Source organism: Clarias gariepinus, chromosome 5 (assembly GCF_024256425.1).
Source record: "Clarias gariepinus isolate MV-2021 ecotype Netherlands chromosome 5, CGAR_prim_01v2, whole genome shotgun sequence".
NCBI classification, from domain to species: domain Eukaryota; kingdom Metazoa; phylum Chordata; class Actinopteri; order Siluriformes; family Clariidae; genus Clarias; species Clarias gariepinus.
Genome location: NC_071104.1, coordinates 32,439,500 through 32,450,634, shown reverse-complemented (window position 1 = coordinate 32,450,634; position 11,135 = coordinate 32,439,500). Strand labels below are relative to the sequence as shown.

At 36.1% G+C, this 11,135-nt stretch overlaps 1 protein-coding gene across 3 annotated transcripts; it reads right to left on the bottom strand.

Moving 5' to 3' along the window:
* Window positions 1-1,120: 1,120 nt before the first annotated feature.
* LOC128524149 (pyridoxal kinase-like) lies at window positions 1,121-8,021 on the bottom strand. 3 transcript variants are annotated; one of them, XR_008360495.1, is made up of 4 exons: window positions 7,679-8,021; window positions 5,402-5,513; window positions 2,132-2,198; window positions 1,121-1,986 (listed from the first exon to the last, which is right to left on the bottom strand). XR_008360495.1 is itself a non-coding variant. In XM_053496537.1 (3 exons), exons 1-3 carry the CDS (start codon window positions 7,715-7,717, stop codon window positions 1,874-1,876), a joined length of 264 nt encoding a protein of 87 aa, XP_053352512.1. In that variant the 5' UTR covers window positions 7,718-8,021; the 3' UTR covers window positions 1,121-1,873. The 3 variants fall into 3 exon arrangements, 1 of the variants encoding a protein (XP_053352512.1); XR_008360496.1 differs by lacking the exon at window positions 5,402-5,513; XM_053496537.1 differs by lacking the exon at window positions 2,132-2,198.
* Window positions 8,022-11,135: the final 3,114 nt, after the last annotated feature.

The window sequence follows — 11,135 nt, the reverse complement described above, 5'->3', positions numbered from 1 at the left end:
GCCGTTTTAAAAAAAGGAACTTTTTTTCATACAGACTGCTATGCGAGACAAGACAGTTGGACAGCGGAACCAGTTAACTGTATTCAGGGTTTTTCTTTTACACCAGATTATGGCCATGTCCACATATAGCTGGATATTTTTTTAAACGGAGATGAAAGGCTTTTCATCCACATGCAAACACAGTTTTGGTTAGGAGCTTTTGGAAAACTCCTTCCAAAGTGAAGATTTTCCAAAACTCCGTTTACAGTATGCACACAGGGAAACAGAGATTTTGGCATGTTGTAACGTCACCTTGTGTGCCGATGATGTCAATGTTTGCGTGCTAGTCTCCTTGATAGTGGACATACGTACAGTACGTATAGTAAACTGGTGACTGTGTTAACATTGCCTGCTGGAATGTACACACACATGCACTTACTAATTAATGAACAGAGGTGCCTGAAATGTACTACGAAGCTCATTGCTGCTACATACAAAGCTCAGCGACACAGATCCCGCAGACAGTGACGGTTGTTTTATACCGAGACCCATTGGACTTCTACATAGCGCAACTGGTAACTTAATTGGCCCCCTGTCGATTAGGGAGGCTTCTAACAGCACTTAACAGGGCGTTTTGCATTTTCATGACAGAATTTTTTTTTTAAATGAAGGAGGAAAATCTACGTTTTTAAAAATACCCGGCCATGTGGACATGGCCTATGTTACAAGCGTTAGTTGCGCATACAGTACATTGTTTCAAAATTTAATTGTAAGCATCATTTTTCAACTTTACATTAGAAATACATTTCTTCACTTTTCTAAGTAAAATGATCTTGTAAAAGTCAGGTGATAAACTTCATCTTTGACCTCATAGGAATAACAGACTTGCTTTTCTCAAGAACATTATCTTATTTTAATCATCTTGATTTCCTCTACACAAGTCATCTTAAAAGTCTCAAAAAAATGACAGCTTATGTATTTCTTTAAAAAAAGGTTTATTCATAAGTATTACTGTTATATTGAAAATCTTACAGATATTACTTTAAAGGTACTGTACATGGCAAGATTTTAATTTCATTTTAATACATTGCAGCATTTTCAGGTCCCGGGTACAATGAAATTTACATTTGACTTGTCTCCCATCTGGCATCAACAAATGCAGAACGTCTTTAAAAGCATTAAAAGGAAAGATTTATGGTAAAGTGGATTATACAGCATTACTAAATTGTGGACCAACTGCCAAATTTATGGGCAAGAACTCAGAGAAGCGAGATTCTATGTGCAGTGTGGAGTAAAGAAGGTTGCACAAGTTGGATGTGCATGTCGGTGGATGTGTGCAACATTTACCAGATAAGACAAAAAGTTTCCAGACACTATGGCTGATGATCAGTTTGATAAACTAAGACCCTTAATATGATATTTTTCAAATAATTAAAATACCATCATTAGAGAAACATTACATAATTCATATCGAATGGTAAAATTAATCACCGGGATACAATATATAAGTTATAATGGTATTCATGAATAGTGACTGTGATGTGTTCAGGCACATTATTCACAATTCATGTTGTATTCCAATTGGTAAGCCTGACTGTCATCAAATATATGATACTTCTGTGCTAGTAATGTGATGCGTGTGATAGGTTTCACACATGTGAACTGAGATTTGCATGTGTGCATTGTGTCTGGTGTGAATTATTAATGAAACTGATTTGCTTCCATACATCAGTACTTCCTTTTACTCACAATGCGACACAGTTCTATCCTTATCAGTACTGTTACTGAAGTCAAACACAGACGCCAACATGGCTTTAGTTAGTATCTGGTCATTAACTGTGTGGCTTGTCATTTTACGTGTGTGTGTTAGTCACAGTCGTTCAGTCATTCATTCCTACAACACCACAGCATTAACCGTTATGGCTGGATCCTCAATGTCTGCTTTACTTTGTACCATTCTCAGTTCCAGTTGTGCAGGACTCGGTCTCTGGTCAGGACCAGCTGCATCTGAGGGAGAAAAGGAGAAAATCCCTTCAGTCAATGCCAGAACTTGGTAAAAGTTTCCTCCCATAATTCTCTGTTTCTGTTATACACTCAGAGCTGTTTAATTACAGTATTATAGGAGTACGGTGTTATGAGATTTTGGTCTTACTCTTGGCGTAAATAATAGTCCTCTTAATAACATGCTGCATCACAGAAACCGTCTTCTCACAGGCTTTCTGTTAAAACACCACAAAAGGCAATGTTATGCAGATGTTTGCAGCTAAAGTGGAGCTAGAGAGACCCAAATGAAGTGTTTCTAAAGCTCTCTGCTGTCTACAATGTCGCTTCTGTCCTCATCTTTTAAAGATCCATTAGTAATGAACTGGTGGCTTAGAGAGTCTCCTGAAAGTCTGGACACACATTACATGTGACATTAGACTTTGCCTACTGTAAAATACAAATATACAAATACACTGGCTGTTAACTTTTGATTCTTGTTGTTATCCAACCATGATAACCAGATGGGCTGGTTTCAGTATGTCAGGAACTACTGATCTAGGACTTTCACACACAAAAGTCTCTAGAGGTTCCACAGAACTGAAGTTTTTGACTTGCATCACATTACACTTGACTTTGTGATGTGCTGCTTCACCATTGGCTGACTGGGTAAGTGTACAAATGTGCAGCTGTTTCTAAGAAAGTAAATAAAGAGTATATGTGCCTGTTATTCTACAGAATTAAACTTGAACCCATTTCTTAACAGTTTAGCATGTTACAGTGAAAGTAAAAAGATAGCAGGGGAATTGAGTGTCACTGAGTGTTGCTGAGCTGTGTATCAGTAACAAACATGTCACATACTGTAGCAGTTTTTTTTTTACACTCATTTGGTTTTAGAGGAACTAAAACGTCTTTCTCTACTGTTGTTTCCTCCACAGTATTTATAACATGTTTTCTGGTTAACAACGGTTAATGCTGTGGTGTTGTAGGAATGAATGACTGAATGACTGTGACTAACATTAGCACATAAGACACTCCTTTTATGCTTTGCTACACTGCTACGCTACACTGCTAGTATAAATATGCCCAAAGAGATAGGAAATGTAAATAACACTTTATTTTTAGACTATTTAATCTTCTTTACCATGAAGCTGAATATGTCAGACTGAAAAGGAAAAAAAAAAATCCCCCGAATAAATAAATAAAATTATCTAGTAACACAGCTGCCCAAATTTCCCCTTGGCCAGACGGTCATATCAACTGACTACATGCAGTGACATGAGCTTCTAGATTTACTCACCATTTGTGCTTCCTTTTTAAAGCCCAACATTTAAGACTTGTGGTGATTTACCCCACATTATTCCTTTTGCCATGTGCTATAAGGTTCGAGAGTAGTTTAATCTTTCAAAATATGTTAATTATCTAAACACTGACCATTCATTATCATACCATGCATCATTTAAAAAAAAGCATGCCACTAGACTATTAAGATAGTGTTGGGTTTTTTTTTGAACATTTCTTTCATCAACAATACCATTTATCAGACTTCCAGGTAAAGTTTCTAACCAAGGAAATGAAAAAAGGAAACATAATTACCAGAATTAGTCGCAACATCTCAGTAACCTCATCAGTTCCTATTATTATTTCTGAACGAAGTGCATCTATGACTATTACTAATCAGTTATAGTAAGAAGAACATGTATTAAATTGAATCATACTTTGAGATCATTAGGGTGGTGGCGTGTCCACTGCAGTAGCATGACAGCAAACAGATCGCCAGTCCAGTGTAGGTCTGAGGTAATTAATAGCTTAATTACTCTGGACTTAAAGAATATTTGTTAGGGATAAGGATAGGGGTCTTAAAATGTATTTATTTTATTTTCCTTGCTTTCTCACTTTCTGCACACATTTATCTTTTTAACTTGAACTGCGATATGTACAGTAACTATTAAATGTACCCTTTTGTATTTGAACGTAATGTATTTATCTAAGCTAACACCACATAATTGGACAGATGATCTTATTAAGAGAGTGTTTGCCAATATTTATTTATCACATCAAATTATTTAATAATAAATAAACAAATATTTAAATTATTGACAAACTCTATATAAATTCCCGATTATGTGGATATAATAAATTGCATTCTTTTGATTGTGATTTAGATTTTTATGCGATTAATTGTGCAGCAACAATAGTCATAGATTATTTTTGCTAATTATATTGAAGTTACAGCAGCAGAGTAGAAACTGTAGCCTGTTTAGAATAAAAACAGATGTCACCGTAGGGCAAACGGAACCCCTTTATTAGGTTCCATGTGGTTGTGTGTAGTCCAAACATATGCCAATGTTTACTAAAACTGCCTAAACACACACACCTCTTAAATAATGTAAATATATAACAGATGGCATTAACTGTAGGGCATATGGAGCCTTTATCAGGTTCTATGTGTCTGTGTTGTCTTGGCGTAGCCGATAAAAATTAAGTAAACATCACCTCGTGTTAAATATTAATTGCAGCAAATTCTGGTATATACTGATTGCTCTCTTTATGTCTCAACTGTTTCCTGAATTCTTCATATGTCTGGGAATGAGCCGTATGGAATAATATGGCCTGAAGAGACAACGTTTGAACTTCTTTGGCCATTATAAAAAAATAATTGCCAAGTTAAAATTAGCGAAAAGGCTCGACTCTTGCCCAAGAAGACTTAAAACTATAATACAATCTAAAGGTGCCTTAACTAATATTTTGGGGAGTGCACACTTATGCAACCAGATTATTGTACTGTACGTTAGTTATTTTCCTCCTAAAAGGATTGATATTTTTACATCATAAATAACTGACATTTTAGAATTTTGCTTCTGAGAAGAACTGCCCCTTCACTTTCATCTATTCCTCCCTCTGTACTACAGACTTTCTTGTATTTGTAAAGGTTTGCTGCAGATTGACTTGTCTGTCATTGCTTAATTGAAACCAAACATGAACCCATATAAGACAGTTATTGCTCTGGGGAAAATACGTTATTAAACAGGTCATCAGTAACAGACAGTTCTTCATTTGGCAAACACTACTGTTAATGATTACTACCCTCAGATTGACGGGCGGGGCAGTAATCCATAAAATGAAATGAAACAGGGAAGCACAATTAAGGAGGGGAGAGGCAAAAAGCACCATCTCACTAAGACTCATAAAAACTGCAGCACAAAATCAGCAGTTTCAGACTCCCAGGCTACAATCTAATGGCAACCCAAGCAAAGTATTTCAGCAAACTAAGCAACAGTTCAGCGCTTTTAGTTTTCACAACATTAACCAGCTTGTTTTTGTTAATCCTCTCTTGCAGCTTGTTAAATCTAGTCACATGAAATTATAATATACTACTATAATACTATATATTTTTAAATAACTTCCTGACAAATGCTTAGACAATAAATAGTTCACACACCTGTGTTTTTGCTCCCAAGGGCCACTAGATACTGATCCCCCAAAGGAGAGAGCAGGTCTGAGCTGGTGATGACCACAGTGTCAGGACCCATAGCATGCAGCAGATCCATTGCCTACATGAGAAGAACAACCTCAGTACAACAAACCGATTTCAGTTATTACTGCCTGAAAAAGGATTATAGTATAACTCATTGCCAGTCTTGTTTGTGCTACTCGTAGTACACCTGAGCCAAATCCTTAAGTGTTTAATCAGATTTCGAATTAAAATTGGGTTTTATTCGCCAAATATGTTGACACACACAACGAATTCGTTTCTGGTCGTTGTGGCTCTCTAAGTTCAGATCAACATAAAACACTCTACATTTTTACAGACAAGACACTATACAGAATCAGTAAGTATGTAAAAAGCGAGACACTATACACAGTGCAACTATCCGTACTGTGCATTGTATATAGTACAGTAAGTAGTGCAAACTCCAGTAAAGTACAGTAGGATGTAAGATGTTTTCTCCGCAATGGTAAGGAGATTAGCTGAAGAGGTGTGCCAGAAATTGAAAGCCTGAATCTGTGCATGACTGCAGTTTCTTCTGATGTGCAACTGGGGACTTTAAAGAGAAAAATGCTGCTGTAATCTAAAAAGACTTTTCTATGTTGATGAGTGAATTCATTTATAATGTACTTATACTAAATAGGCCCTAACCACACACTATCTAAAAATGTATTTTGAATACGAAATAATTGATTAATTAATTTATAATCTCTACAAATGAGGATGGGTTCTGTTTTGGGCTTGGTTTCTTCCTCTTGTCATCGGAGGGAGATTTTCTTTCCCACTGTCACCTCTGGATTGTTCGTTAGAATGTACGCATACATCCAAATTTTGGTAAAGCTGCTATCTGATAATGACTGCTGCTACACACTCTACTTAAAGTGAACTGGAAATAACTTGAAGCAAAACACTCAATTCAGCCATCTAGTGGCATCTCAGTACACTTGAAATAATGTCTGTTGAGCAAAATGCTGTAAAACATATCTGTAACTGTAATATCTGTAACATGATAAGCTCCATGGTTCCGCCAAGGTTACGTATAGTTATTGTATTTGTACAAAGTTACAAACTAACTTAAGTAAAATTTAAATAAGTAATGCCATAGGAAAATCTATGCTGCCATGTACACTACCAGTCACAAGTTTGGTCACACCTTCTAATTTCTTTCTATTTTACCCTGCAGAATAATGCTAAAGGCAAGGGCATTGGTGGCTTAGTGGTTGGTTTCTTAACTGCCATGCAAAAAGCCTGAGTTTAAGTCCCACCCAATGCCCAAACTCCAGCCACTGCATACAGTGCTGGTCTCAAGCCTAGATAAAATGGGAGGGTTGCATCCGGTGTGGGGAAGGGCATCCGGCGTAAAACCTATGACAAGTTGTGCCAAAATTATATAACACATATATAATCATATACATAAAGGGAAACAACAGTTAATCATTCTTTTAAGATATGAATGGTTTGTACATCCAAACCATTGCTAGAACTTTGAATGTAGAGTATCTTCAAGTGCAGATGCGAAAACCATCAAATCCACAGCAAGGGCGGAGCGGATCAGATGGATCCTTTGAACAGTTGAGGTCGAGAAGTGTTTTTGTAAATTATTCATGTAGGCTCTAATCTGTGGTGCAGTTAATTAGTGAGAATGAATGTATGCTTTGGAGAACAGTCCTCATGAGCACCAGGTTCCTCATGACATTTGATGGTTTTTGCATCTGCACAAGAAGATACTCTACATCCAAAGTTTTAGCAATGGTTTGGATGTACTGGCTTTCATGTCTTAAAGTAACAATGCATTGTTAGTTTCTCTTCACATTCCATATGTGGTACTTCATAGTTTTAATGTATTCAGTATTGTTCTACAATTTACAAAATAGAGAAATAAAAAGAATTAAACGTGCATTGGAAGGTGTTTGCAAACTTTGGCTGGTACTGTATATCTGTTCATTACTAAATACAGGTTTATATGTTTTTTTTATTGCTTCAGCACAACATAAGAAAGAAACATTGTAAAGAACCAAATTCATGTTAAAGGATAAAGGAAGTCCCATAGCAACTGTTTACCCTATTACTATTCAACACATTGTGGTATTTCATTCCCCGATCTGAGTATGAGAGTCTGTCTCTCTCTTTCTTTCTCTCTCTCTCTTTACATACAGTATGCATATGTCAGATTTAAATGCAGAGTTGCTTTAAAACACCACACACACCACAGAGAATGTGGAGACTCACCTCAATGCCATCTTTTGCTGTAGTGATCTTTCTGCCCATCAGGAGCCTTTCAGAAGAAAAAAGAAACGCATACCTTCATGCAAAGATGTAACTTATAACTGTGTCATGTTTTCACATCTGTGCCCAATCTACACTGGATAAATGTAACACATTTGTTATACATCTGTAACAAACTGGTTTAAATCTGTTTGGGGATTTATATACAATGCTCGTGCAGAAGAACCTCCCATGCAGGAAGCTCGCATACAGTGTTTACTTAAGTTTTAACGCATGCGTAGAGCCATACACCATTTTAGAAACAGTGAAATTTTATGACACCTTGTGGTCAACTCTCATGCTAGTATGTCTGTCCTGATAAACTTGTTAAGCAGTGCATCTTTTGGTGGATTTCAGCAGTGATAAAAGTTAAGTGAACTTAATAAAACTTAATAAAACTATTTATTAAGTTTGATAAACACAAATGGGTTATAAACGTCAGCTTGGAAAAAGAAACTGCATCAGAAGTAAAACGCATTTACTGTATATGTGTACGTGCACAAAATGAAACTCATGTCACGTTGGTGGCGTTTCCTAAAAATATTTATCCTAGCCTTTCAAATGTTAACAGAGGTGGCAATTATAACAAGAATTATACTCCTTTAAATCTAAAATATTTTTTTGTAGTTTACAGTATGTTGTGTCTTCAGCAATAACATTGTAATGCTGTTGTTATTCATGAGCAGTTGTCATGGTACTGAAGGACTCCAAAGACCTCACAAAGGGGGATGAGGTGATTTTTCTGCCCAATAATAATTATGTAAAAAAAAAAAATATTTAGTCTATTATAATTATCAGATTATGTAACAATGTGTGTTTTTTCCAGTAATCAAGAAATCAATGAAGCCTACATTTTCCTTACCCCAATAAATAAAAAATAAATAAATAAATACGTGCTTCAAAAAAACCTTGACTTTGTGAAGAAGCACAACAATAGCCTGTTGCAGGTCCCTTCGGCGCTTAGCTTCATTTTTGACATTTGGACTAGCAGCTGTATTAACCCACTGCCTCTCAGTTTAACTACACAGTAGACTGATTAGGCTGTTCCTCCACAGAAAATTACAAAAGCAGTTTAACACACTAGAAATATAGCAGGCTGTTGGATGATGTGCCTCAAAAGTGGGTCACTCCGAAAAGTCTTGTTCATGCTGTGCTTTAGGAAATGGACATGTACTGGTCTTGATACTCGGAATCTGCAGGTACCCAAATATTTATTAATGCTTGTACTTAGTTTGACAAAAAGTGATATTGGTGCATCCCTCCTTTTAATATAAACCTTCTTTGACATGACAGATTCTTTGTGTGAAAATAACTGCTTCAAAAGGCTCTTTTTTTTAAATCTGCGATGCAACCAAAGATTGTTTTCATGACTAAAATAGCCCAACAAAAACTATTAAACATGTTTGTATTACCTCCTCTTGAAAGGTCGCTGGAACATGTCTGACAAACTACAAATCAGTGCTCTTTGTTCAAGACAGTGAAATACTCCCATTCTCATTTACCTTTGTTTAAAACAAACAGTATGTGCGAGGTTTTGTCACTGTTATGGGTGGTATTATAGCACTGCCTACTGCATCTTTCCTGAATCTGCAGCTGGATACAATGCTGTTGTCCTATTTAAACTGAAAATTTATGTGACCCCACAGATAAACACAGTTCACTGTCATATGTGCATTGGTAGTTGTTAAAGATTTGCTGTGTAATTCTGAAAGGAGTTCCTAACAACGACCTCCAGACAGGATTGTCAGCAGTGGTCAGAATTCTTCTGTCATATCCACAAAGCTGCATTTACGTAGTTCATACAGGCCTTCATTCCACCCAAACAGCAGTCAGTTTAGTCTCTAATTGTTGAACCCATCCTTTATCTTAAAAGACAGAAATGATTAAATAATAATCTCTTGCAAAATCAGCTCTGTGCAGATTGAACATTAAAAACCCCTGAAGTAAGCACTTACCATGACAGATGGGTTATTTATGTAGAGTACATGCAGATAAATGTTTAATTTGACCATAAAGACCAAGTGTTTCACCCAAGCAATTATCTGCCCACTTTCAGACATTGCAGGTCTGGCATAAAAGCTCCTGAGACAGAAAATCAGATTTAAAAAAATCCCAATAAAATACATTTACGCTTGTAGTTGTAATGTGACAAAATGTGGAACAGTTCAAGAGGTATAAATACTTTTGCAAGGCACTGTATATAAAGGTAACAATCCCAGTGTATATGCACTGTATATAAAGGCAACAAGTAAGAGGTGGAAATTGCGGTAAAATCATCCTCTTTCCTGTGATGCTATTAGTAAAGAGGTTAGATTTCACGATCTCTGTTCATTAGATGTTAAATAATGGTTTTTACGTGTTTACTTCAGGTTTAAATTTTTTAAGTATTTCATGTGATGTTATCTTTATCTATTTGTTTTATTAATGTGTGAAATAAAGTTTATTTGTTTACTGTTAATGGGTAATGTTGTAATGGTTAACCCCTAGAGGGCGCCAAAGCGTCTGGTTTGTTCTTTTCTGTTTGTAGTTTTGTTTAGGTTGGACTTCGTGTCCCAGACTGCACCTCGGTCAGGTGACGTAAGGATTCACCTGAACTGAGGTAAGCCAATTAAGTTTATTATAAATTTGTTGTTGTTGTTTGTTATAAGATTTATGTCAGTGTTGGTTTTTATTAAAGATCTAAAGCGTCACAAAGTGCTCTAAAGTAAAGAGCTTAGGTTTTGTTTTATGTTGTGTTTTGCCTTATTAATAAAGACCATTATTGAACCGCCAACTCGCCTCCTGCAGTTATGCCACGCACATACAGACACCGATTAAGGAATCGTGACAGATGTTGTACTACGTGAAATGGCCTGCGGCGGGAAGGATGTGTTAGCGTCTAATATTTTGATTACTTGTATAGAGATATATAATGATATATTTTCTAGTTATAAATATAATAGATAAGAGAAGTGAGATGTATTCATACCTGGTGTACTTAACATACTTGCATGTTCGCTTGGTTTTTGAAATTTTCTCTATCTTCTGTTTAAGGTTTTGTTAAAGGAATTTTTATTTTTTCCAATTACTTGTTGCATTTGTGAGGGTGGATGCAGTGGTTATGCAGGAGCAGCTACTGTATAGGAGGCAGCCAAAACTTTTAAATAGAGCATGACTGCTGTTTGACTGTTGGTATGATGTTCTTTTATAAAATGTTGTGTTAGTTTTAATGGCCAACATACCTTCCAAATAGTTAAACTTTAGTGTTTTAATCAGTCCTCAGAAAATTCTGAAATTCTGAAAAAATCTTGCCGATAATCAAAAAAATTAACCCTTGTGTTCTTTTTGGTCAGCAGTGGCATTCGCCTTGGAACTATCTCATGGATGGCAATTTTGGTTCAGGACAACTCCAAAACTGCAGCTCTTGTGGAATGTTTGGGCA